This window comes from Lepus europaeus, chromosome 20, assembly GCF_033115175.1.
Source record: "Lepus europaeus isolate LE1 chromosome 20, mLepTim1.pri, whole genome shotgun sequence".
NCBI lineage: Eukaryota > Metazoa > Chordata > Mammalia > Lagomorpha > Leporidae > Lepus > Lepus europaeus.
This window is the reverse complement of record NC_084846.1, coordinates 20,357,907-20,385,605: the sequence shown is the minus strand read 5'-3', so window position 1 is coordinate 20,385,605 and position 27,699 is coordinate 20,357,907. Positions and strand designations below refer to the sequence as shown.

The following is a 27,699-nucleotide window of genomic DNA, read 5'->3' as shown; positions in this document are numbered from 1 at the left end:
CTCTCTGGGAATCGTTGTTATGGCTGTGACTGTCCCAGGCAGCCAGCACCAACTGCACAGCGGGTTTGGCGAAGCCGCACGAACGTGAGCCTGTGAAGTAGCACGGAGCTCTCCCCCTGACACCATGGCACTCAGAACTGTCTTCTGTGAGACTCAGCTCTGTTGCTCTCTGGATATGCCGATGCCAGGGCCCCCCTGCTGCAAAGTTGCCAGTCCCCCCACCCTGCCTGTCACAAAGCTCCACGGGAAGTGTGCGCCATGGTGGTGCAGCTGCATAGCAGACTACTGCTTTCCCCATCGGCAGTGTGTATTGTAGCTTCTGGAAGGCTGACTCACGTCTCTGAGCTTAATCACGTACATGGGATAAATCATCCTGTTTGTTTCGGGCTGTCTCTGGGAGGAGTTCTGCCACCTAAGGCAATTGTTATTTAACAAAGCGGGTGAAGGGTTCTGTGTGGCTCTTGATGTGTACTGTTGTGGGGGAAATCTGAATGTGAAAATGCCATTACTGCAACATTTGCTGAGCATGAGACTGTTGGTTTATGAGCCGGACTGCCATCCTATGCAGTGCTCCACTTCCGATGCAGAAGTGTGTTGGTTTACAGGTGTTCAGTGTAGCCTCTAAAGAGCCATTCTGAGACTTGGCAGTGTGCCTTAGATTGATAGGTGGGTGCTGGTAGTACTGCAGGTGCTAGACCCCTCTGATTCAGAAGGGACCGATTTGACCTGTCAGCAAGTCCTCTGATGCCCGCCTGCATCTGAGCACAGCTGCCATAGATGCGCATCCCTAATGCGAGTCACTCAAGGATCTGATAGCTGAGGCTGCATTTCACCTGGTTTGCCTTCCCCACTCCCCACCCACTGCCCATTGTGGAATCTTCATTCCAGAAGAGAATTTTTAGTGTTCTAACATGAGAGCAAACCCAGCCGTAATAGTGTGGGTTCAGGAAGAACAAGACACTTGGGAAATGGCCCTACTGTTCCTGAACCTATTGGTTATCATCCTGAACCTGGACTGTCTTCAGTATGCAAAGCAGCCAGGGCAGTGTTCCCAGGTGATTCTGTAAACATCTCCATTGTATACGGCTGATGAGATAATACATGAACAGATAGCTTAGAGAAGAAAGGCAAAGACTCATGAAAATTTTACAAGTGGCAACATTTTGATTGGGAATAAGTAAGCAAATTTGAGAGCCACATTAAAAAATTGTTAGATGAGAAAAATTGATACCTGTAATTGTTTGTGCAAAGGCTATGTTAATAGCATCATCTCAGATAAACATCATTCACAAAAATATGTCCCAGTCTTCTTTTATGACGCATTCTAATTTTCAGTAGCCCTATAATAATAATTTTTCATATGCTGGGCTCCTAAGACTTTGATGCAATTTTGTGTATGTTTATTACAGAGTTTGGAACAGTTGGTGATAAAAGTGATAATTTGCATTGTAGACTAACATCAGATATATACTTTTAAATTCTGAAATTATTCACAATATTTAAATCGCACCGAACATTCAAGAATTAAGATGGTTAAACATTCATGGATGTGCCCTACAGGAGCTGAATACTGTGCATGTCAGTTCTCAGGAAAAAATTCTACTCTGAGTCCGTTGTCCTGTATCATCTGAAAGCCATGTGGGCTACTGAATATCCTACCCAAAAACATTTTATTCCAGAATATGGCCCATTTGGTGCTCTCCAATTGTTGGGACCCATGACTGACTTCCTATATACTTTGTACAGAAAATTGCTAAGGTTTTTGTATGTGCCCTCCGGCCTTACCGGTTTCTCCACTTGTGTGCGTGTCTCCAGCCAACATTGCGCATGGCCTGGGCTCGCTGTGCTCATTCCACAGTGATTACAAACTTTCTTTTCCTCTCCTCATGCCTCTCCAGGGCTCCCATCCCACTGCATTCTCCGTCCTCACCCAAGCCATCACCGGGCAGGTGGGTTTTGTGGATGTTGAATTTTGCACCACCTGTGGAGAAAAAGGAGCAAGTAAACGGTGTTCAGTGTGCAAAATGGTAAGAACGGGGTTCTTTTAAATTCACTGTCATTTGGCTTAGATTGTATCCAAGCCAACAGTTGAGTTTTAATAGTCGGATACGTAACAGGTGGCGTTAGTTTCCTAGTACAGTGTGATGCATAAAAGCATTGCATCTACTACTTGGAGAGTCGTCTGGGAAGAGAACTGTAGCGTGACCGTATGAGAGGATGTGAATGAATGAATCTGAGAAAACGAGAGGAAGATTAACTGTAGAACAAGGGGGCTGAGGCCATTGCAGCTGTGAAAGCCTCTTAGGACAACTCGCACATATCCGGCCTGGACTTGTTTGTGAGTGATTTTCACTGCTGTCTCTTCATCGGCTCGTCTGACAGCTCCCTGGACTGTCTTTAACCCCTGGGAACAGCACTGCCCCCTTCTGCCACCTCTCTGTGTCCTCTCACCCACAAACTGCACGCAACACGTGTGTCTGTCCTCGCCCCCACCCCAGGGCAGGTTAATTTCCTGTTGGTTCCGAGGCTGAAATTCTTCGCATGAAACCCAGCACGGCCACAGCCTACTTCCCAGCATCATCATCTTTAATTACGCACTTCTCTGAGCCCGGTTCCTTATGGATGAAATGGAGTCGGGTTGTAAGAATGAAAGGATACTGTCTATATTGTTTCATTATCACTGAGTACAAAAACACTCTAAAACCCGGGGCTTGACACGGCAGCCCTTGGTTCCTTCTCTCGTGCTGGTGTTCCCCACCCGCGGCTGGCGTGGCTGTGCACCTGTGCCTCTCTTCCCCCTTGGGCCAGCGGGCCAGGCCGAGCAGGTTCTCAGCGCAGTGCTGGGATAACAGGGAGGCAAATGGAAGCAGACAAGGCCACCTGAGGCCTCCTCTCGCCCATCCTGCCGTCCAAACCGGGGTCCAGTCTAAAGACAGCTCTCCTCCCCTTCACTGCAAAGAACTTTGAACTCACCTGGGAAACCCTGTGAATGCAGGGCTGAGTGAGGGGGACTTGGGGCCAAGAAGGCAATTTGTAACGCTCTCTACATCTAAGCACTTAGCACAGCGTTTGGCATATAATGTTTGCTACGTTGCAATCCCACCTCTTTACCGCCACACAAATAGACGCTCATTTGCAGAAACTTGCAGCTGCCCTTGAACACATCGCTCACTTCTCCTGTGTGGTGGACAGGATGCTTAACCCTCCGCTTGGAATGCTTCCTTCCCATTCCTGCGTCTGCCCTGCCCCCGCCCGAGTGAGTCCCTGCTGCCCAGGGCTCCCCTGGCTCTGCCGTCCTGTGCCGTGTTGAGATCCTGGAGTCTGCCTGCCTCTATTCCACCTCCCCCTGCTCTTTTGCAGTGCTGGCGTCCTCTGGGACTTACAGCTGTGTCTCATTTGTCACTGTACTGTGCCAGTTAGGGTACACAGTTTGGTCTTGTTAAACCATTGTTGGCATCTTTGGTTATTTATTATGGAAAGTATAAGCTAAAAATCTGGGCTGGGCACTTAGAGCAGCGGTTAAGACACTGCTTAGAATCCCTGCATCCCAGACCAGACTGCCTACTTTGAGTCCCAGCTCCTCTGCTTGCCATTCAGATTCCTACTAATGAGCAAGCACCCCAGGAGGCATCAGATGTTGGCTCAAATATTAGGGCCCTGCCACCCACATGGAGTTCCAGGCTCCTGGCTTTGGCCTGGCCCACTCCTGACTACTGCAGCAATGTGAGGAGTGAATCAGCAGGTGGGAGGTCTCTGTCTCTCTGTCTCTTTCTCTCTCCTTGTCTCTCTTTCAGATAAAGTGAAAATAAGTTCATTAATTAAAACTGAATTCTTTAAAAAAAAATTAAAGAAATAAAAATCGAGATCAGTACTCACAGCCACATAGTGTGGTTTCAAAATAAAGCTTGCAAAACTCAGTATTCTTGCAGCATGGTTCTTGACTTAATGTCATGGTTGGGAAATCACATGATCACAGTTCTTGAAATGACAGTGAGCCCGCCATTGCTTCCAGGTAATCTACTGTGATCAAACCTGCCAGAAGACACACTGGTTTGCACATAAGAAAATCTGTAAGACTCTGAAGGACGTCTACGAGAAGCAACAATCGGAAGCTGCCAAAGAGAAGAGTCGAGAGGAGACCAGTATGTATAGGAGCCCTGAACCCATCCTAGAGCACAGAGCACAGGGCCTGGGTCTTCTCTGGGGACCAAGAAGCTCGGGGGTGGCCAATATAGGGATCCCACTTGCACATCCTTGGCTCCCTGGGATGATGCACAGAATAGGGTTGGCCTAGACATCACTGGAAAACGAGGAGACGTCAGATTCCTGGGCCAGTGGTGTGTTCCCCCCAGGAGATGTAGCTGCAACAGTGGGTGCTCCCTTAGGTTCTGCTCATCAAGGCTGTTGAAATCTTTGCATACGGGGATAATTAAACTTCCTGTGATGGCTACCCAAAGATTCTTAAGCTCAGAAGCCTCCAAGTTTCTTAATTAAATTCCAGGACTGCGGATGAAATCGCAGCGTATGTTTAGTGCTGGCAGCTTAAATTGCGCATCTGGGATTCAGATCGAGTTTCTGCAAGGTGTCAGAGCCGTGGGTTGCAGTTGCGAGCTGGTGGGACTCGATGTTCAGCCAACAGAGCGAGTCCCTTCAGCACTGAGTCTCACGTTGGAGTGGGAATGTGTGGGGTTTGAAAACATGCATCTCCACCTGCTGTAGGCACCCCATCCCCTCTACTCCTGGGCCAAGGACCACTGTGAGCAGGATCGAATGATGTGTACAACATTCGGCCATTTACCATTAGGAGAACAGTCAGGCTTCCCTAGCACCGGGCCTCACCCCGTGCTGCAGAGCAGACTTTCTCGGCTGTGTGCTGAGGACAGCGGAGCAGCTCTGCCTGGGCTAGCGAACCTTCAGGAGGGCATGGCATTGTGGGAGAACAGGAGCTCCCAGGGCCCCGGCACTAACCCCCGGCCCCCGTGCTGTTCTCAGTCTTGCCAACGCCTGGCTGCTTCACAGACGTAGACCAGGCCCCACTGCCTGCAGTTACAGAAAAGCAGCAGCCATCGGCAGGCACCGGCCTGCCCAGGCACATGAGGCTCATCAGAGCAGAGCTGGATGTGGATACAGAGTTTGCGCAGTGCCCACCAACAGGCCTGACTCAGGGGCCGGGCTTTGGAGCCGAAGGCCTGGGTTGGGCTCGCTGTGCTGTCCGACTGCTACGCTGGGCAGCTTGGAGCAATCACCAGAGCCCCCCCTTCTGGGGATCCCCATTTGTAAATGATGGCAGCAGCGGTCCTCGTGATGGTGAGGTGGCTCGGGTAGATGTTGGGAGGTTTAAAGATGGAATACAGTGTTGAGCAGAGTGTCTGGCACGTGGTAGGGGAAAACCAATGATACTTTTTCTTTTTTCTCAGATGGCAAACTTGACGTCAATTCCAATTGTGTAGATGAAGAGCAGCCAGAAGCCGCAGCGGGAGTCCCCCAGGAGGATCCCAGTCCGAAGGACTGTGTGGACGGGGAGAAAGAGCCTCGCCCGAGTGAGGCTGGGGTGGAAGGCGGACGGGATGCCCCCGCAGATCCACAGGCGTCTGAGGAGTGAAACGCACCGCAGGTGTCTGCGCGGATGGCCCGCACCCTGGCTGGCAGCCCGGAAACTCTGTGACTGTGTCCTCGATGCCCGTGACACCTGCGTGGCCCCAGGCAGGACTCCACGTTGTGTAGAATAGAGGCTTTCTCTGGTAGCCTGTTGGCCTCACCCTCACGTCCGCTTCGTGGCTGTTCTACAATAGAACAGATATTCCCTATGGAAAACATTTGCTTTCAAAACCCAGAGAAACCATGTCTAGGCCCTTTTGGAGGCTGGCTCCCCAGCCGTGGCTCTCAAAGGAAAATAAATCCCCTGTAAGATGAAAATGTCACCTTCAGGGAACAAAGGGACCAGCAGAGTGGACGTGGGGGAGAAGAGGTTTTCAGGAAACGCAGAGGCGCTAAGCCTGAGATGGAACATTGGAAAACTGTAACTTACATGTGGGTCAAGGTCACATAAAGAGCGCTCGCAGGAGCAAGGTTCTACTTTGTAAGACACAGCGAGATAGTGCAGAGCTGGAGGCGTCAATGCCGCAGCCGAGCTAATTTTAGTTTCCATGGAAATTATCCTGGGCAGTCTAACTTGCGGCGGTTCCTAGCATCGGGGCCTTCAGAAATGTCAGATGCTTCAGAAAGAAAGAAGGCCTCGCCAGGATGTCTCAGCATGTGCTTAAAAAAAATTGTTCCTGAACCTTCTGATTAACTAATGCACTAAACACAGTATGTACACAATTAATGTAAAAGCAATTCCTGTGCCATACTCTGCCCAACTCTGTCTTCCTTGCAAGCTTTTCAGGGGGATCCTCCCGTCCAGAGACTGACTGACAGCTCATTTAGAAAAGATGCCACCAGCCGGCGCCGCGGCTCACTAGGCTAATCCTCCGCCTTGCGGCACCGGCACACCGGGTTCTAGTCCCGGTCGGGGTGCCGGATTCTATCCCGGTTGCCCCTCTTCCAGGCCAGCTCTCTGCTGTGGCCAGGGAGTGCAGTGGAGGATGGCCCAAGTACTTGGCCCCTGCACCCCATGGGAGACCAGGAAGAAGCACCTGGCTCCTGCCATCAGATCAGCGCGGTGCGCCGGCCGCAGCGTGCCAGCCACGGCGGCCATTGGAGGGTGAACCAACGGCAAAAGGAAGACCTTTCTCTCTCTCTCTCTCTCTCTCACTGTCCACTCTGCCTGTCAAAAATAAATTAATTAAAAAAAAAAAAAAAAAAAAAGATGCCACCATCCACGTGTAGCCGACCTGGTGTCTGAGCAGAGCTAGGATGTGATGTCTGAAGATAGTGCTGTGTCTCCGAGGCTGCTTTCATGCTCATTTTAAAATAAATTGTGCCTACTGATACAAACAGCTCATCTTGGTTTGATACAGCCAGCCTTATTAATAATTTTAAATATTAATAATTTGGTGGGTTTTTGCCTTCTGTTCAGATAAGAATTTTGAATATTGGCTCAAAATAAACCAGTCACATAGTAAGTTTTTAACGTCTACTCAGAGAAATGCACAGAAAAGTGAGGGCTTTATTTAGGGGAGAAAGAAGTCCAGAAACACAAGCTGGTTCCTTGCCAGGCAGAGAGCAGGCTGGGAGCCACGTGGAGCAAGTGTGTAGGCAGGAAAGCGGAAGCTGAGAGGTGGGGACAACAAGGGAGGGGCCCACCATGCTCCAGGCCTTTTATTCACTCCCAAAGGGGAGTGCTTACGTGGTCTGATTGGCAGGTAGGCCAATGAGATCACACAGGGGGCGTGGTCTTCCAGCTCACACAGGAATTTGGGGGAGGGTCACAGACATTCAGTGCATAATAATAACCACACATAGCCTCTATGGGACACAATAGCTTATTTTTTTAAAAAAATATTTATTTATTTGAAAGAGTTACACAGAGAGGAGAGACAGAGAGAGAGAGAGAGGTCTTCAATCCGCTGGTTCACTCCCCAGTTGGCCACAACAGCGGGACCTGCACCAATCCGAAGCCAGGAACCAGGAACTTCTTCCTGGTCTTCCATGTGATTGCAGGGGCCCAAGCACTTGGGCCATCTTCTACTGCTTTCACAGGCCACAGCAGAGGGCTGGATCAGAAGTGGAGCAGCCGGAATAGAACCAGCGCCTGTATGGGATGCCGGCACTGCAGGCGTCAGCCTTACCAGCTAGCTTTTCAGATAAAAACAGTAATAGCTAACTTATGTGGGGTCCTTTCATAAAACCATTCTGACTCATAGCACTCCACATGTATTTCTGTTATCTGCATCCTTGAGAGTCTTACCAGGCAGCTACTACCTTTGTTTTAAGTAAGAAAACTAAAGCCTAGAGAGCAAACAACCAGTAAGTGAACGCTAGGTCCGGGGCTGGCGTTTGGCACAATGATTAAGCCACCACTTGTAATGCCGGCATCCCATATCAGAGCACTGGTTCAAGTCCTGGCTGCTCTGCTTCCAACTCAGCTCCCTGTTAATGCACTTGGGAAAGCAGCAGAGGATGGCCCAAGCGTTTGGGCTCCTGCCACCCATGCAGGAGATCTGGATGGAGGTCCAGGGGCCCGGCTTCAGCCTGGCCCAGCCCCAGCTGTAGAGGGACATTTGGAGAGAGAACCAGCAGATGGATGGAAGATCTCTTTTTCTTTCTCTATCTGTTGCTCCAACTAAATAAATCTTTAAAAAGACCCAGTTGTTAGCCATGGCTCTCCGGAGGTCTGTAGTTCAGTGTTTGTTCCTACACCCCAATCCTGAAGTAAGTTTGTTACCATTTTAGCCAACTGGAATGGGTTCCTGTTTAAAGCAAATGACAAGTAAAAACACCTCTGAAGATAGTGCGTTCTGTTTTGGCAGTCAATGACTGAGGGATGAGGTCTTCTCTTTTGCATTTCCTCTGAAATAGTACTTAATGCAGTGTTTCCCAATCACAGCCACTTCCTAGCCTTAAATTATTGAATAAAAAATACCTAGTGTTGAGGAATCCACTTTAGCACAGATATTTTTCTCCCTGCAAGTGAGCCATGTTCCCATTGGTTCTCTGGACTGAAGACTTTTGTTAGACATTTTTTCCTTAGAACAAACTTGCCATTCTTGTCTGGTGATTGTGGTAATACAAGCGTCAGAAGCTACATGTTATCTTACTGTCTTCTTGGTGGTTAATCAGATTACAGTATCCCATCCTCAACTTACTGCACTCTGATTAAAAAATTAATACTGTTTATGCAATGTGGGGGCCAACCGGATCCCAGATACACCATTTCCAACATGAAGTGGCTTGCCAGCACCCAGTGTATTCCTGCTTGCTGGGCCTACGTGTACTCAGCTCACAGTCTCCGTGCTAGGATGGGTGCAGCAGCAATGCTGTAGCTGCTGTTGAACCCTGATTCTCTCACGAGCTCTTGGAAATGACACAGTGGCAGTCCCCTCAGAACTCTGCAAAGACTCCACAAAGCACAGTGGATTAAGCTGGGCTATTGTATTACTTATCTATTGCTGTGTATCACACTTTTCCCAGCTTGAAACACCAATCCACATTGTCACAGATCATTTCTCCAGGCTAGAAATCCAGGGGCGGCTGACCTGGGCTCATTCTGGCTTGGGCTTTCTCCAGGTGGAAGATGGCGCAGTGGAACTTTCAGCCAGGCTGCAGATACCTGGAGCTGTGAATGGGCTTAGAGGCTCTGCTTTATGGAGGTTCACTCACAAGGCCATTGAGAGAAGGCCTCGTTCCTCACTAGTTTTTGCAAAGAAGGCAGAATATAGGGGTGGCAGTTTAACCTAGCAGTTGAGATGCCCAGGCCCCACATAGAAGCCCCTAGGTTGGGGCTGCCGCTCTGGCGCAACAGGTAAAGCCACCGCCTGCAGCGCCAGCATCTCATATGGGTTTGGTTCCTGGCCGCTCCTCTTCCCATCCAGCTCTCTGTTGTGGCCTGGGAAAGCAGTGGAAGATGGCCCAAGTCCCTGGGCCTCTGCACCCACGTGGGAGACCCAGAGGAAGTTTCTGGCTCCTGGCTTTGGATTGGAACAGCTCAGGCTATTGTGGCCAATTGGGGAGTGATGAAAGACTCTCTCTCTCTCTCTCTCTCTCTCTCTCTCTCTCTCTCTCTCTCTCTCTGCATCTCTTTCTCTCTCTGTGTAACTCTTTCAAATAAAAAATAAATCTTTAAAAAAGAAGAAGAAGAAGAAAATAAACCCTTAGGTTCAGTTTCGGATCTGGCTCCTGCTCCAACTTCCTCTTTTACAGACCTTGGGAGACAGCAGTGATGGCTGAAATAACTGGATTCCTTCCACCCTTGTCGGGGACCTGGACCGGCTCCCAGCTTCAGCCTGGTCCAGACTCAGCCACTGTGGGCATTTAGGGAGTGAACCAGCAGATAAGGGGGGAGAGTCTTTCCTCATTCACTTGCTCTTGCCCCACCCCCAAATGTAAAAATAACAATAATCAAGAAAGCAGAACATAGACCACCCTGGAGTGATCCAACAGAGAGAGCGAGAGAATGCCTTTATCTCTTCCATCACCTCAGCTTGGAAACCACAGAAATCACTCTGGCTTTGCTATCACTGCCTCCATGAATGCCCACCGAATTGTGTTTCTTTGCTGTTGCCGCAGCCTTCGGGAGCACACCCGAGTTTCTAGATTCTGGCCGGCACAGAACCCTACATCAAAGCCCACCACGCGTGGAGGCTGTGGGTTCTTCGTGGCACCTCCCCACTCCCCTGTGGCTCTCAGTTCCTGCCCGATTGGGCTCCAGTCTCCCTCCCTCAGCTCATCTGTGTTTTCCAAGCATCAGCAGAGGAGGGAAAATGTCCCTCTGCCTTTTACAAACTTTATATTTAGCTCCCTCGTTGGAGAAAGCCAACAGTGAGCTTGAATTACCTTCAATGCCCTATTTCGTCAATCTGCACCAGCTAACAGCTAAAAGCTTTTTTGGGTTCTCTTCTCCCTAGCAGCAGGCTCCTGGCAAGGCTGAGCCAAGGTCATTGGTCCACACCCAGAGCTGGCAGATGTCTCCAGAGGCAAGAATATAAAATAGTGCACAGGGTGAATAAACTACAGGTAGTCATGCGATGGAATACTACACAGCCGTGAAAACCATGGACTCATGCCTACCAGCAACCACAAATCTTACATTGGCACGTGAAAGGAGCCCGACACACATTAATCATCTTCTGAGATCCCATTTGTAAAAAAGATTTTTATTTATTTATTTATTTATTTGAGAGGCAGAGTTACAGAGAGAGAGAGAGGGAGAGGCAGAGAGAGAGCTCTTCCATCCAATGGTTCACTCCCCAGATGGCCGCAACAGCGAGAGCTGGGCTGATCTGAAGCCAGGAGCCAGGAGCTTCTTCCGGGTCTTCCCATGTGGGTTCAGGGGCCAAGGACTTGGACCATGTTCTACTGCTTTCCCAAGCCACAGCAGAGAGCTGGATCAGAAGTGGAGCAGCCAGGACTTGAACCAGCCCCCATGTAGGATGCTGGCACTGTAGGCAGTGGTTTTGCCCAGTATGCCACAGCGCCAGCCCCTGTGGTCCTTTTTACTTTTAATCTGTTGAACTCTTTATTTGGTGGAACCATTAATCCTTTGATTATAATGTAAAGTTAAAATATGACATCTCAAACCATACAATGTAGGAATCGTTTTTTATTGTTGGTCTCCCTGTTTCCATACGAGCAGCCGTCTTAGCCACAGGGGTTATCGCAGGCTCACTGTGAGCATCTGAGCAGACTCTGGGCTTCTCTCTTCAAGGTACTTTTCCTCCCGAGTGGGGACTGTGTCCCAGTTCATCGACGTGAATGTCATGAGTGAGTGCTTCATGCACCTCACAAAGACAGCATCTTCAGGGTCCTCAAACACAGTTCTGCAAAGAAAGCAATTATGTGCAGGGGGAAAAAACAGAGTCAACTCAAGCAAAACAAAATTTTCCTGTAAAGGAACTAATGGTACATTTTTATTCTGTGTTATTTGTATAGTGCCATTAGCCAACCTCTCGAATACTCTGCTGACACATGACATTCAGGCCAAGCTGTGGCAGGCAGGCATACAGGATAAAATTGATCAGGTTTGTGAGCTGGAAGACCACGCCTTCACCACGCCCCTGTGTGACCTCGTGCCCCTACCTGGCCACACCTGTGTGCCCACCAGCCAATCAGGTTAATTAACCACTCTGCTTTGGAAGTGGATTAAAGGCCTGGAACATGGTGGGCCTGGCCCTTTATTTATTTATTTATTTATTTATTTATTTATGTTGGCCTTTTGCCATCGTGGCCCTATGCTGCCCCTGCACCTCCAGGGCACGTGGCCTTTGGGCCACTCACTCCATGCTTCCTGGCTTAGATGCTCCTCCACGTGGCTGGCTTCTGGTACTGGGTATGAATCCAGATTTCTCTCTCTCTTTCAGATAGAGCCCCCACTTGCCTATGCATTTCTCTTACAGAATAAAAACTTAGAAATTTATCATGCTGCCTTGTTCACTTATGCTGGTATTCAAAATTCTTCTCTAAATAATAGGCAAGAACCCACAGAGGCTTATTAATATTGGGAATTTATTAATAAGCACACAGTAATATAATTGGCATATCGTATTCCGATATCGAAGTGACACTTTTTATTGTGGTTTTGGCTTGTTTTAGGGAAATCGTGTTTCTGAACACAGTTGGGACCTGCTGTCACAGTTCGGGTCTCTCACACATTCTTGCGTTCATGTTTGAAAACTGCATGAAGTGACAGTGCTGAAGTATTTTTAGATAATGTGAATATTAATAAGTACATTTTATTGCAAAGCTATCGTTTCTCTCAAAAATGCACTTGAGGGTATTTTTCAACACTGAATCTAAAGAAAAGATTCATAAATAAGAATAAAAAAGAATGATGAATTTTAAACCATCAGTATTCATGAGTTAGAAATGTTTTCCATAGTATTCATGAAGTATTTGGTTTTGAAAATGTAGGGGGCCAGCGCTGTGGCACAGTGGGTTAACGCCCTGGCCTGAAGCACTGGCATCCCATATGGGCGCCGGTTTGAGACCCAGCTGCTCCACTTCCCATCTAGCTCTCTGCTGTGGCCTGGGAAAGCAGTAGAAGATGGCCCAAGTCCTTGGGTCCCTCCACCCGTGTGGGAGACCCAGAAGAGGCTCCTGGTTCCTGGCTTCTGATCGGTGCAGCTCCAGCTGTTGCAGCCAGTTGGAGAGTGAACCATCAGCTGGAAGACCACTCTCTCTCTCTCTCTCTCTCTCTCTGCCTCTCCTCTCTCTGTGTAATTCTGACTTTCAAATAAATAAACAAATCTTTAAAAAAAAAAGAAAATGTAAATTCCAGTGAACATAAGATACTGATTTGTAATTGCTTTCAATGAACATATTTAGGGGAAAAGTATATAAGGAGGGTTAAATCCCTCATAACTCTTAACAAATTTTGTTTCTTTAATGCATCAAATCTCCCTTTCATGTATTTGGGGTTATAGTAATCATAATAAAAATAATAATAATACAAAAATAATACAAAAAGCCTAAAAGCTTGAGCTCAATTATCATGGGAAAACATAGCAACTTTTCCCAGTCTTTTGAAGGGCTAGTCACTTTTTTTTATGTCATTAAAATCTATTTTAGGAAATGGGGATACCTTAGAGGAACAACATTAGGAAATAATCTGATAGGAAAAATCAGGGTTAAAAAAAATGGACTTACTTGTCTACATTATCAGCAAACGCAAAATCTAAAACAAATACATGTTTAAGTTAGTATTTTTCAAGCATTTGAAAACAATAGAGCAACAGCACAAAGGAAAACTCCAGAACACCGCTGTTGTCAAGCAATCCTCTACGTAAATTTTTCAGTCCCTGCAAAATGCCTTGTGACCAAACCCAAAAGTGAAATTTTCTCCTGATAGGTTGAAAATTTTGCCTTAGTTTTTGCGGTAGATCCCTTAACACAATTCAAATCTTGAAAGCCCTGAGATCAGAGGGCTTTTTCAACTTGGCTACCAATGGAATCCAGCTTAACCACCAGTGGCAACTTTGACGATTAAGATACTGAGGTTCCTCTGCTGAAGTGGATCTGTTTTCTTCTGACAGGCACGTGGGTCTGTACACGGGTGAACAGTCCAAAGCAAGACAAACATTCAGAGCCACTGCAACCCTTTGGATTCTTGGCATTCACTTCAAAGAAACAGAATCAACAAATCCTAGATCACAAGAGTCACTGTCTTGCCTAGCTTTAGAGCTCAAAGCCTGGATTTCTTAGGGAATCTTCCAGAGACTGCCCTTGCCTTCTTTATTTCTCTACAGAAGGCCTGGTGCCTGGCTGGGGATGAGACGTACCCAGCACCTGTTGGGCCACTCAAGCCCACAACAGGGGCTCTTGCCAACACACCAGCAGCAGAGAGCATGCAGCCCAGCCTCGGGTGGTCTCACAGCCTCCCTCCTTTCGTAGTGGCTGCCAGGCCTCTCCCTGGCCTTTCTGATCCCCCAGCCTCTGGCTTTATTGAAGTGTAGTTGACAAAAATGCATATACTTCAGAAGTACAATGTGGTTTGCAAAATAGTCACCAAAATCAACTTAACATCCATTGCATCAGTTACCATCTTCCTTTCTTTCCCCTCCCTCCCTCCCTCCCTCCCTTCCCTCCGCTGTGTGTGCACGCTTGTACTTAACACATATACATCAACACAGAAATGTGTTTCTTGGCAAAACTCTAATGCTGATTTACTCTGCATTTTATTCCTCCTCTGCAGTGTATCTTTTAAAACCTCCAATACGTCCTGGACTAATTCTATAATAGAGTAGTTTGTATTACAGGGATTTGCCATAATTTATTTCCTATTCTCCTATGAATGGCCATTTGGATTATTTCTCTACTTTTGCTATAATATAAAAAAATGTTGCAAGGAAAAGCCATCTGCTTACGTGTCTTGTTGTTGTCAGAGTGTGCAAACATTTCCAAAGGAGATGGACTTCAAATTAAATTGGGGTATCAAGGGGCAGGCATCATGATGCAATGGGCTAAGCTGCTGCTAGGGGGCGCCCATCTGTCATTTCAGCCTGCTGGCTGCTCTGCTTCTGATCCAGCTTCCTGCTAACGCAGCTGGGAGAGCTGTGGAAGCAGGTGCAAGTGCTAAGGTCCCTGGTGCCCACGTGGAAGATCCAGATGGAGTTCCAGATTCCTGGCTTCAGCCTAACACAGCTCTGACTTTTGTAGGCATTTGGGGAGTGAACCAGCAGGTAAAAGATCTCTCTCTCTACACTCCCCATCTCTTTCTTTCTCTCTCTTTCAAACAAATAAGTGAACTTACTTTGAAAAAAAGAAGTAAAGAGAAACAAAAGTAAATAATTCTTTCAGCAATATATATATATTGACAGGCAGAGTGGACAGTGAGAGAGAGACAGAGAGAAAGGTCTTCCTTTTGCCGTTGGTTCACCCTCCAATGGCTGCCGCGGTAGGCGCGCTGCGGCCGGCGCACCGCGCTGATCCGATGGCAGGAGCCAGGTGCTTCTCCTGTTCTCTCATGGGGTGCAGGGCCCAAGGACTTGGGCCATCCTCCACTGCACTCCCTGGCCACAGCAGAGAGCTGGCCTGGAAGAAGGGCAACCAGGACAGGATCAGTGCCCCGACCGGGACTAGAACCCGGTGTGCCGGCGCCGCAAGGCGGAGGATTAGCCTAGTGAGCCGCGGCGCCGGCCTCAGCAATATATTTAAATGATATGTAAGCACTAGAGCAATGACCACCCTGCATGCCTGTGATAATTCTAACACCAAAAAATTGATTGATGGAGTGGGCTGGGGGTGGGGGGTGAGTGACCTAGTATTTCCCATTATTGTGTGCATTAGCTATTTTTCTCTTTCTTTCTTTTTTTTTTTTAAAATAGATCTCTTTATAAAAAATAGATTTATTTCATTTATTTGAAAGTCAGAGTTACAGAGAGAAACGAAGACAGAGAGAGGTCTTCCATCTGCTGGTTCACTCCCCAAATGGCCACAGTGGCCAGAGCTGAGCTGATCTGAAGCCAGGAGCCTGGAGCTTCTTCCAGGTCTCCCACAGGGATGCAGGGGCCCAAGAATCTGGGCCATCTTCTGCTGCTTTCCCAGGCACATTAGCAGGGAACTAGATCAGAAGTGGAGCAGCCAGGACTCGGAACCAGTGTCATGCAATGCCGGTGCTGCAGGCGACAGCTTTACCCCAGTGCCTTAGCTCTTTCTAAAAGGGGAGATATCCTACTCTAAGGTTCCTCTCCCACCACAGCACAGTTTACTACCACTCATCTGACAATACCCAGTCTGGGCCATCACTATTTTAAAGAAGTCCAGGAAGATATGGGTACCAGTTCAGGTCCTGGCTGCTCCACTTCTGATCCAGCTCTGCTATGGCCTAGGAAAGCAGTAGAAGATGGCCCAAGTCCTTGGGCCCCTGCACCCATGTGGTAGACCCAGAAGAAGCTCCTGGCTCCTGGCTTTGGATCAGCACATCTCTGGCTGATACGGCCATCTGGGGAGTAAACCAGGGCATGGGCGATCTCTCTCTCTCTCTCTCTCTCTCTCTCCCTCTCTGCCTCTCTCTGTAACTCTGCCTCTCAAATAAATAAATAAATTTTTCTTTAAAAAAAAAAAAGTCATGGGAGAAAGAAACAGAATTTATCCTAAATAAAAAAGGAATAGGCAGCCACCCATGCCTGTCACTATTGACTGGATGTTCTTTTTTTTTTTCTTTTTCTTTTTTTTTTTTTTTTTTTGACAGGCAGAGTTAGAGTTAGACAGTGAGAGAGAGAGACAGAGAGAAAGGTCTTCCTTTTTCCATTAGTTCACCCCCCAAATGGCCACTATGGCCAGCGCACTGTGCCGATCCAAAACCAGGATCCAGGTGCTTCCTCCTGGTCTCCCAGGTGGGTGCAGGGCCCAAGGACTTGGGCCATCCTCCACTGCACTCCCGGGCCACAGCAGAGAGCTGGACTGGAAGAGGAGCAACCGGGACAGAATGCGGCGCCCCATCCGGGACTAGAACCCCAGGTGCTGGTGCCGCAGGCAGAGGATTAGCCTAGTGAGCCGCAGCGCCGGCCCAGACTGTATGTTCATTTGAAAGAATATTTTCAGAAAGCGTCTTGGAGCGGTTGCGGGTAAGATGAATATGGCCTACAAGATGGGATGATACAAGCACATCAGTTTTGAGCTGCGATAGTGGCCTTGTGCTTAAACAGGACAGCAGCCCTCTTTTTGGAACTTGCAGCTTACATGTCAGAAAGTGCTCAGATGTCTGCTACTGAAACATTCAGATAGGTCAGCGATTGATCGAGGCTTGCCCGTTGCCCCTGTAGTTGTGAATCATCCATGAAATAGCTACGGCAGACCCGTTCTTCCAAGAGTAGAGAGACGGAGTCTAATAACGGGCGGCTCCTGAAAGCGGCAGATGAATAACTGTTGAATATGCATGAGTATATAGGCATGTCTATTTTAATGTTTTTTCAATTTTTTATGCTAGAAAATGTTTATGGGTGTGGGTGATTGGCACAGCAGTGGAGATGCTGCTGAGTTTGCTCGCATCCCATATTGAAGCCCTTAAGTTTGAGCCCGGGCTCTGCTCTCCAATCCAACTTCCTGCTAATGTAGAACCTGAGAGGCAGCCAGAGATGGCTCAAGTGGTTGGGTCTCTGCTACCCATGTTGGGGACCTGGAGTTCCTGGCTCCCTGTTTTGGCCTGATCCAACTCTGGCTATTATGGGCATTTGGGGAGTGAAGATTCTCTCTCTCTCTCTCTCTCTCTCTCTCTCTCTCTCTCTCTCTCTGCCTTTCAAATGAACAAACACAAACATGAATAAAATCTCCCAATAAGGCCGGCACTGCAGCTCACTAGGCTAATCCTCCGCTTGTGGCACTGGCACCCTGGGTTCTAGTCCCGGTTGGGGCGCCAGTTCTGTCCCAGTTGCTCCTCTTCCAGTCCAGCTCTCTGCTGTGGCCCAGGAAGGCAGTGGAGGATGGCCTAAGTGCTTGAGCCCCTGCACCCGCATGGGAGACCAGGAAGAAGCACCTGGCTCCTGGCTTCGGATCAACGCAGCACACCGGCCGTAGCAGCCATTTCGGGGGTGAACCAATGGAAAAGGAAGACCTTTCTCTCTGTCTCTCTCTCTCTCTAATTCTACCTGTCAAAAAAAAAAAAAAATCTTCCAATAAAAAAGTCAAGGAGAAGGTCTCAGTTCTCTTATTTTCCTCTCCCTCTTGTGCGTTCACGAATGTGACTTAGCTACTTATGGAATTCTGGGCTGCCCTTGACTTTGCATCAGCATTTTCAGAGCATGAGGTCACCGTCTTCCAACTCCCATCCCATAAATGCAACCAAGGAGCTTGTTGTGAGTTTGTGGCTGTCTCTTACAGGCCATCTGCAGTTTTTCTCTACTGCTGTAGCATTGTTTTGTTTTTCCTGTGGATTTTGTTGTTGTTGGTATGGTTCGTTGTGTGTGTTTTACATCTTTGGATTTATTTTGCCTGGCATATCTAAGGATTCGTATAAATCATCAATTTTGGAAAATGTAGAGCATCATGCTTCAAATGGTACCCTCTGCTCAGTTTCTCAGTATAATTTTTCTCTTCAGGAATTATTACTAAGCTTTTTTTTTTAATTAATTTATTTTTGACAGGCAGAGTGGACAGTGAGAGAGAGACAGAGAGAAAGGTCTTCCTTTTGCCATTGGTTCACCCTCCAATGGCCGCCGCAGTAGCGTGCTGCGGCCGGCGCACCGCGCTGATCCGATGGCAGGAGCCAGGTGCTTCTCCTGGTCTCCCATGGGGTGCAGGGCCCAAGCACTTGGGCCATCCTCCACTGCACTCCCGGGCCACAGCAGAGAGCTGGCCTGGAAGGGGGGCAACCGGGACAGAATCCGGCACCCTGACCGGGACTAGAACCCGGTGTGCCGGCGCCGCAAGGCGGAGGATTAGCCTGTTGAGCCACGGCGCCAGCTTATTACTAAGCTTATACTGGATCTCCTCCTAATGTTTTCTATCTCAGCACCTAGTTAGTGTCTTTTATCTCTTCCTTTCTCTACATTGCATTCCAGGTAATAACTTCAAAACCATTTTCTTTTTTTTTTTTTTTTTAAATTTTTTTATTTTTGACAGGCAGAGTGGATAGTGAGAGAGAGAGACAGAGAGAAAGGTCTTCCTTTTGCCGTTGGTTCACCCTCCAATGGCCGCCGCGGTAGCGCGCTGCGGCCGGCGCACCGCGCTGATCCGATGGCAGGAGCCAGGTGCTTCTCCTGGTCTCCCATGAGGTGCAGGGCCCAAGGACTTGGGCCATCCTCCACTGCACTCCCTGGCCACAGCAGAGAGCTGGCCTGGAAGAGGGGCAACCGGGACAGGATCGGTGCCCCGACCGGGACTAGAACCCGGTGTGCCGGCGCCGCAAGGCGGAGGATTAGCCTAGTGAGCCGCGGCGCCGGCCAAAACCATTTTCTAATTTAATATTTATTCCTTCGTTTCTTTTTAAACAAAGTGTCACCAAAAAAAAAAAAAAAAAAAAAGGATTCTGTCTTTGTACCTTTCTTCACCCCTCCCGCCCCCTCACCGCTTCCTTCCTGGAATGGCGATGCGACACGTGGTAGAACAGCAGCCACTTTGCAACCAAAAAGTGCACTAAGAAGAGCAGAATAGAAGATAGATGTATTGTCAAACAGTGGCATCGTGGAGCTTTAGCCCCAGACTCTCTACCTTTGTATTTTCTACTGTGTGAGAAGAAAACAATCAATCTGGATTTCTGTTACACAGAAGAAATTAAAAATTCAATTATTGAAACATCATGGAAAGTGTTCAAGTTGTATTTGCATATAATGACCTTGCATGCGAGAATCAAACTATGGACAGTGCAAGGTGGCAGGTAGCAAAATGGCAGGTGATCTTGTTTCTTTCTAGTATTTTCTCTACATAGTCAAAAACTTCTAACCCTTAATTGCTGTGACTAAGTACAGTAACCACCACTTATTTACTGAGCCCTTGATACTGTTCCTTACGCCAAGGGAGGGGCATCAATGTTTGGGGTTGCTTCAAAAAGTTCATGGAAGTGAAATGAAAAATTATTTGGTGCGAAAAATGAAAATGTATGTATAGATTTTTCATATTATTCATTTCACACGAAATTTTCAAGACTCCTTGTGTTATCCCATTATTAGCACATTACCTCATGTACGAGTGAGGATGAAAATCGCGCAGCCACTTTAGACTAATGCCATTCTAAATGTGAAGGGTGGACACTGTAAAGTAGGTAGGCATTATTCTACAGCACAGGTGATTTGTTTATTGTATATTGAATGGTCATTATAATAATCAAAGTACCTGAAGGGAGTCTCTGCTTCCTCTTTTGCTTATAGGGTGACTTGGGATTCCACCAGGTGTCGACTTTTCCTCTAAATGCTATTGATTGGATGATGTGAGCCTTCTTGTGGTCAAAAATGGTAATCATTGACCTTCTTTCTTTTTCTGTAACGTCTGATGAATGCAAAAAGTCCCGTTAGTGAGTAGCATTGTCAGTCCGCTGTCGAGCGAGTCAAAGCAGAATCTTGCAAAAATTGGCCTGCACTAGGTTACATGTGAACTTTGTAAAGAGGCTACCGCAGTTGTCTCTGTAACCTTACAATCACGGATGCGTCCCAGGCTCTTTCTAATGCATCACCGTGCACAACTGAAGCCATCCCTCCAGACAGGCCTCTCCTATCCTCCGGGCATCAGAAAGAGGACATAGAACCACAAGGTTCTGATCCAGCCCCAAAGAAGGGAGTTACTCAGTATTAAGGGTTAAAACTGTCAAGATTGAAGGACAAGTAGATCAATTGATTCAAAAGAGATAAAATAGGACTTGGGAGTTCAGTGGGCCTCGGAAAACGTAAACTGTCACGCACTGAGGTTGATTGCGTGTGTGCGGCTCACATGGATCAGAGACACTAACTTCCCTGCAGTGTCTGAGGGTGCCTTCAGGAAGAAGTTCTTGATTACATCCATTGTGATGTAATTGCAGAAATTCAGAGAATATGGCCTTTGGAACTTAAATAGGCCTTGAAAGATTCAGTCCATCCTATGATTTGAACAGGACAAGGCTCCCTAACTCACGTATATACTTAAACCCCGTAAGTCATAAATCTGTGGTGTTAAGAGTGTGGAAACAATCCCATCATGGTGTTTGGGTGCTGGGCCTCTTGGGAGGTCCTTAGATGCCTGGAGATGCATCCTTAGAAGGTAGCTCTCATGGTTAGTTATAAACAGTCCAGCCCAGGCTCTGTCTCCTTCCTGGCTCACCACATGATTCTCCCTGCTTACACACTGCTCTAGCGCCATCCTCTGACCTCATCAGAAGATGGAACCAATGGGCGTGGCCAGATCTTGGACTGAGAACCTCCAAAACCACGAGCCAAAATAAAGCATCTTCCTTCGCAAGTAGCTTCTCTCAAGCATTTTGTGACAGTAACGGGAAGCTGACCAACACTGTCCAATTCCCTCACTGATGAGACAATAGAGTAAGGTGCCAGGGAATATGCGATGTGGCATCCAACATGTTAACGTCCAAACCGGGACCAGAAGGGGGAGCCCTCTCCTCACCCTCAGTTTAGAATCTCTCCTCTAGGACAAATTCAGGGAGCAAACATGAATACATAAGTGCAGTTGGGCTCCTCCACATCTACAGGTTCTGCATCTGTAGATTCAACCAGCCACAATTCAAAACCATTTGGGGAAAAAAAATTGGGTCTGTACTGAACAGGTACAGGCCTTTTTCTTGTCAGTATTCACTAAACAATACAGCATAACAACTGTGCACAGAGCAGTCTCGTTGTGTTAAATTGCAGGCACCCAGAGATGACTTTAGGCACAGGGGACACGTACAGGTGCTCATTCTCAGTGAGGAACTGGAGCCACTGAGGATTTGAGGCAGAGACTGGCGGTGTGCAGTTCCTGGAAGCAAACCCACTAGGACACTGATAGGAAAATGCAATTGAAAAACTTTACAAACACCACTACTTTTACAAAGACCGTTTTCAAAGGTATTCTGCCAGGAGTCAGTGCTGTGGTGTAATGGGTTAAGCTGCCATTGGCAGCACCAGCATCCCACATGGGCACCAGTTCAAGTCTTGGCTGCTCCATTTCCAGTCCAGCTCACTGCTAATGCTCCTGGGAAAGCAGTAGAGGATGGCCCAAGTGCTTGGACCCCTACACCTACATGTAAGACCCGGAAGAAGCTTCGGGCTCCTGGCTTTGACTGGGGAGTGAACCAGTGGATGGAAGATTTCTCTGTGTGTGTGTGTGTGTCTCTTTCTAAGAAAAAAATAAGTAAATAAATTGTTAAAAATAATTTTTAAAAAAACAAAGGCATTCTGCCTAAATTTTAAGACTACTTCTCAAATATTGCTCTAAAAAAAAAAAAAAAAAAAAAAAAGAGCCACGCTTACGTTTTCGGTCCAGCAGCTCCACTCCTGGGAGATGGTAGATTATGTATAAACGGTACAGATTATATTGACACAAAGGGTTTTGGTATAGACCTGCAAAGAGAAAGAACCAAAAATAAGATGCCAGATATCTAAATTAGTATTATTTGGTAAAATATGAGAAACTGCAGGATTCAGGGAAAATGCAAGACTTATAAAACTCTGGACCCGGAGCCGTGGCTCACTTGGTTAATCCTCCACCTGCGGCACCGGCCTCCCATATGGGCGCCAGGTTCTAGTCCCAGTTGCTCCTCTTCCAGTCCAGCTCTCTGCTGTGGCCCAGGAGTGCAGTGAAGGATGGCCCAAGTGCTTGGGCCCTGCATGGGAGACCAGGAAGAAGCACCTGGTTCCTGGCTTTGGATCGGCGCAGCGCTGGCCGTAGCGGCCATTTGGGGGGTGAACCAATGGAAGGAAGACCTTTCTCTCTGTCTCTCTCTCTCACACTGTCTAATTCTTTCAAAAAAAAAAAAAAACAAAAAAAACCTCTAGACCCTATCAAGCCCTTCCTTATCCAGACAATGCTTAATTAATCTTCCTAGCTCTTAAATCCATTCATTCACCAAATATCTACCAAGTGCATACTACCTACTAGGAAGTGCACTGGGTGCTGGGGACATATCACTGACCCAAACCTATCCCAAGGGAGGACAGGTTTAACATGCTCTTGATGAACTGCTACAGGAAGAGCTAGTTAGCTTCATGGGAGTCTGGCCTTTTTTTTTTTTTTTTTTTAAGATTTATTTACTTATTTTTAAAGGTGGAGTTACAGAAGGAGGGTATCTTTCATCTGCTGTTTCACCCTCCAAATGGCTACAACGGCTGGGGCTGAGCCCACATAGGTACAAGAGCCCAGGCACTTGGACCATCTTCCACTGCTTTCCCAGGCCATTAGCATGGAGCTGGATTGGAAGTGGAGCAGCTGGGACATGAACCAGCACCCAAATGAGATGTGGTGTCACAGGTGGCGGCTTTACCCGCTACACCACCACATCAGCCCCGAGACTGTTTTTTTGTTAAAATCTTGGGAGTCTTGATCCACTCTCAAATGTCCGAGGATGCCTGTGAGGTGGGCAGAGATGCGGTACACTACTCAGTCAGGGTTTTCCTTCTCTGTTTCACACGCTTGTGCATCGTGCAGAAATGCAGATGCCGGTAACAGCTCCAGGAGCTCCCAGGCTCAAAACTAAGTGTCTTGTCCACCTCTGGGGTGCAGGTGCCAGAATATGTCCTGAACCGCTCTTCCAAGGCAGTGGCTGGATGTGGGAGACCTGTGGCTGCTCCCACCTCTGTCCTCACATCCCTTGGAATCATGGGGCCAGCGCTGTGACTGAGAGGGTTAAGTCACCACCTGTGACGCTGGCATCACCTAATCAGAGTGCTGATTCCAGTCCTGGCTGCTTCACTTCCAATCCAGCCCCCTGCTAATGCACCTGGGAAAGCAGCAGAAGATGGGCCAAGCGCTTGGGTCCCTGCCACCCATGTGGGAGACCTGGATGGAGCTCCTGGCTCCTGACATTGGTGTGGCCCAGCCCTGGCTGATGTGGCTATTTGGGGAGTGAACCAGCAGATGGAAGATCCCTCTCTCTCTGTCTCTTATTCTCTCCTCCCTCTACCCCCCGACTCTGCTTTTAGAATAATACATTTTAAAAAAATCAGCATGTAGGTACATTTCAAACAATCTTCAACCTGAAATTGTGAGATTTTATTTGCAATGAAAGTCTCTTCCCCACTCAGACTTGGATAAGATTAAGCAGATTTATCTGAATGCAATGTGAAATGAAGCTTGTCTGAGTTCCTTGAGGGCATCGTTAGCAATTTGAAGTCTATCTACAGTTTCTAGAAGGTACTTCTGGGAAAGGGAGGAGGAAGGAAGGGTGGGAGAGCAGGTGGGAGGACAGGTACAGCGGGAAGAATCACTGTGTTCCCAAAGTTCTGTTTATGAAACGCATGATGTTTGTATACCTTAAATAAAAGGTTTCTGAAGAAAAAAAAAAAAAGTGAAAAAAGTGGTACTTCTGAAAAAATGCCTAAAATGTGTAAAGCCACTAGATGGCAGTAGCGGACAGAGCTCCAGTTACTTCAGCGCCATCCCTCTCCAAAATGACGCTCACTTAATGGACCAGCTAAATCTAAGAGTACTGCTGGAGAGATTTGATAAAGGCATGATAACATTAAGCATTGGAAACTTGGGGACAAAAACTCAATAATGTGGGTAAAGAACAGTGCAACATAAAAATCATTGAAGGTAGGGAGCAAGCTTTAGAACACAGACTGCTTAGGAAGGGGAAAAGTCAGTCATCTGCAGGTTTTCTCTGTAGGTAATAAAACATTCTGATATCTGTTGTAGAAACCCGTTTTTTTTTTTTTTCTTTTTTTGGCCTGGCTAATAAAATCTGATATATAGCTACTCCTGGTGGAAAACAGTGGCTTGGGAAGGACATAAAGCAGGCATAGCTGACGTGTGGTGCAGAATAAACAAAGGTTGTGGGACAGAGAAAGTCATAAAAGAAAAGGCAGAGCCAGGAGCAACACAGATTTGGGAGAAAGGAAACCAGTGCACAGTGGGGAAAACGAGAGGGAAAATGAGGCGGACATTTTTCCAGATTCCTTAAGTGGCAAAAAATGGTTTGCGTTTTATTTTTGAAAGAGGTGGCGTTTAAGGACAGACTTTAGGAGATCCACAGGGAGCAGGCATTATCGCTCAAGCCAGAGAAAGTCAGAGAGAGGGTGGCAGGGGTACAAAAGCAAAGCACAATTTTTTTTTTTTTTTTTTATAATGAGGATTTAGAAAGTAGAAGAAGTTACAAAAGAGCGGAAGTCGGCTTGGTGGCTCCTGTCTGGGGGACTCGCACGTGACAGCTCAGGACCCCGGAGCACATTCCAGCCGCTGGAGGTGGAGCCCGCCCTCGCAAGGGGACACTCCTGATACAGGTCCCCGCGTCTGCCAGTGACATTTCCTTCTGCTGCACCCACATCTTTCCTGTTCCCTCCGACAGCATCACTATGTCGCGTCTCTGCGTGGCTTCTGCTCCTAATCCCACTAAGTAGCCTCTTTAGTAAACTCTACGAGTCTAGCTTTAGCTACATGAACCACCGAACTTGTGTTGCACGATTTCTTAGCAAGGTGTCTCCGTCCTCAAATTTTTTGGTGTGCGTGGTGACTCGCTGTGCGGCTCAGCCTACAGCGAAATCTGACGGACAGAGTCGGAACCCTCAGCTGATAGCCCAGAATGCTTAGACTGACTTTTTAAAAAGTAAATCGAATTAAATGATGTGAAAGGCATTCCATTTCTATTATCCTCACCGTTTTCCCACCGTTTTTGGAAGGAAGCGATTTTATCTGCAACTTTTTTTTTTTCTTTCCCTGCCTATTCAACATCTAATATTTTGGATTGATGCTGCCAGAATTATCATACATGAACGTTTCTAAGGCATAAAATCAGTTTCCTGTGTCTGAATGTTCTCATGGTGCACGGGCACATTCCTCCAGAAAGCGTGAAGCAAAACTGCTTACACGTTCATGTTCAGTCGGTTAATACTGTTTAATCCACCTGCCCGAGGCTACTCAGCACACCTCGGTGGCGCCAGCACCGTCTTGCTTATCTTCATGTGGGATTCTCAGTCTGCGAAATTTACATTTACCCAACCATCTATCAAATGGTCTCTACCGTCTTAGCACACAAGCCGAGTTCCATGAGCCACATGTGTGAAGCTACTTAGTACTGAGACAGAAAAGGGAAAAAGAGATAGTCATCTCTATAATTGGCTCCCATTTATTTTTTAAAAAAACTTTAAAGCAGAATTAAAAATCATTTCAAGGCTCCCTCCGAAGAAAATGGATGTGATTAATAAGGGATCACCTCCCCATGTGAATAGATGATTACCCCTAGCAGCTTACAGAAGGCAGGTCAGAGGGCAAGGGTCAGACACAGGAGTTTCAGGTTAAGGGTCAAGGTTACCCAGCAGGGTCAGCATCTGCATTGTTACTGTGCACCTAAAAACCTGCGGACTGACACACACTTGCTGCGAGGAAACACCTCCTGCAGTAAGACAGCAGACACATTTTGGGACCTCAATTACTGGGTAAATGCAAATACTTTGGCTGAAAATGGAAATCAGCCCTGATTTCCGAAGGCAAACTGGAATAAGGCAGGAGACCGAGAGAGCACAGCCGCAGGAGACCCAGTGGGCTCTGTTTATCTGCTGGATGGTTTGGGGCTTTTTTTCTTTTTTGGAACAAGTGGTCCCGCCTCCTGGCGAATGACAGGTTGAGGGGCTCAGATGGACACGCCTTGAGATCCCAGCCTCCCGGCATCTCCAGCCCTGCTTTCATCCTGTGTGTTGGCCGTCGCGCTGGCCACCAGGGTTGAAACGTCTGAGGACAGAGCCTGCCCGTGGGAGCCTGGAGAATGGGGGACACCCCTGCTCCCAGTGTGCACTGGGAAAGCAGGTGGTAGCAACTACTGGAGGCAGGCTTGGGAGGATCCTTCCTCACAGCTGAGCTGAAGGAAACACGGGGCAGAGCAGGGAGAGGAAGCAAGGGCTGGGGTTCAGGTGCTTGGCTCAGGGTTCAGCGGTGGCTGCTGCGGGCCTGTTGTCTTCCTGCGGGGAAAGGGGTGCAGGAGCTGCAGAGCGGGTGTCCAGGGCTCCTGGGAGCTGTGATCTGGGAAGAGGGCGTGGAGAGGCAGACCGCCTGGGGAGAAGGGGTGGGGCTCGGCTCCGCCCGCCCGGAAGACTGGAATTCCTGCTCGCGGGACCTCACACTCTGCAGCTGGCGCGGGGCCTGCCTGGAGCGCTCAGCCCCGCGCCGCCCGCCCGCCCGCCGCCCGCCGGTGCTGCGCAGTTCCCGTTCTGAACGCCAGGGGGAGCGCGGGGCTCAGTCTGCAAAACCTGCACCCTCCAGGCTTTTTCTCAACTAACTGAAGGGGAACAACCTGGAGATTTTTGTACGGTTTTGACAGCCTGCAAAGACAGAAATCGCAACATCTGCAAAATAGGCTTGCTTTTCTGTTTTTGTTAACGAGTTGAACCTCGTCTGTGATGGCACATGAAGCTCCCACAGCACAGGATTTCGCTACACAAATAACATTGGTTATCCCCAGAAAACGCAAATCTGTTCTCCATGTAGTACCATGAGCCCGAATGGGACATGGGTTCAAAACGTAAATATTTGCTACCGAGAATTTTCTAAAAAGATATTTTGTTGAAGGAGGGGGTGGGGGGCAATTGCATATAGCATTTTTTCCATTTAAAAAAAATGATTCTAGGGCCCACGTTGTGGCCATAGCAGGGTAAAGCCACAGGGATTGCAATGCCAGCATCCCCTGTGGGCACCAGTTCGAGTCCCAGCCACATCCGATCCACTTCCCTGATGGTGGCCTTGGAAGAACAGCAGAGGATGACCCCCAAGTGTTTGGGAGACCCAGATGAAGCTCCTGGCTCCTGGCTGCGGCCTGGCTCAGCCCAGGTTATTGTGGTCTTTTGGGGGAATGAAACAGCAGATGGAAAATATCCCTCTCTATGTATCTCCCTTTGTCTCTGTGACTCCCTCTCTCCCTGTGACTCTAAATCTTTTTTTTTTTTTTTTTTTTTTGACAGGCAGAGTGGACAGTGAGAGAGAGAGACAGAGAGAAAGTTCTTCCCTTGCCATTGGTTCACCCTCTTTGGCCGGCGCACCGAGCTGATCTGAAGCCAGGAG

General features: G+C 47.9%; 2 protein-coding genes across 2 annotated transcripts in view; one reads left to right on the top strand and one right to left on the bottom strand.

The window, feature by feature from the left end:
- Positions 1–9,336, top strand: part of ANKMY2 (ankyrin repeat and MYND domain containing 2) — a 48,023-nt gene extending 38,687 nt beyond the window's left edge. The window contains exons 8-10 of the mRNA XM_062179190.1: positions 1,899–2,027; positions 4,013–4,142; positions 5,418–9,336. Coding sequence (XP_062035174.1) covers positions 1,899–2,027; positions 4,013–4,142; positions 5,418–5,602 — 444 coding nt within the window. The 3' untranslated portion in view covers positions 5,603–9,336. The remainder of the gene's footprint in view (positions 1–1,898; positions 2,028–4,012; positions 4,143–5,417) is intronic.
- Positions 9,337–11,251: 1,915 nt separating this feature from the next.
- Positions 11,252–27,699, bottom strand: part of LRRC72 (leucine rich repeat containing 72) — a 40,573-nt gene continuing 24,125 nt past the window's right edge. The window contains exons 6-9 of the mRNA XM_062178536.1: positions 21,966–22,055; positions 19,864–20,016; positions 13,243–13,270; positions 11,252–11,417 (exon numbers count right to left, since the gene is read on the bottom strand). Of these exons, the coding sequence (XP_062034520.1) occupies positions 11,252–11,417; positions 13,243–13,270; positions 19,864–20,016; positions 21,966–22,055 (437 nt within the window). The remainder of the gene's footprint in view (positions 11,418–13,242; positions 13,271–19,863; positions 20,017–21,965; positions 22,056–27,699) is intronic.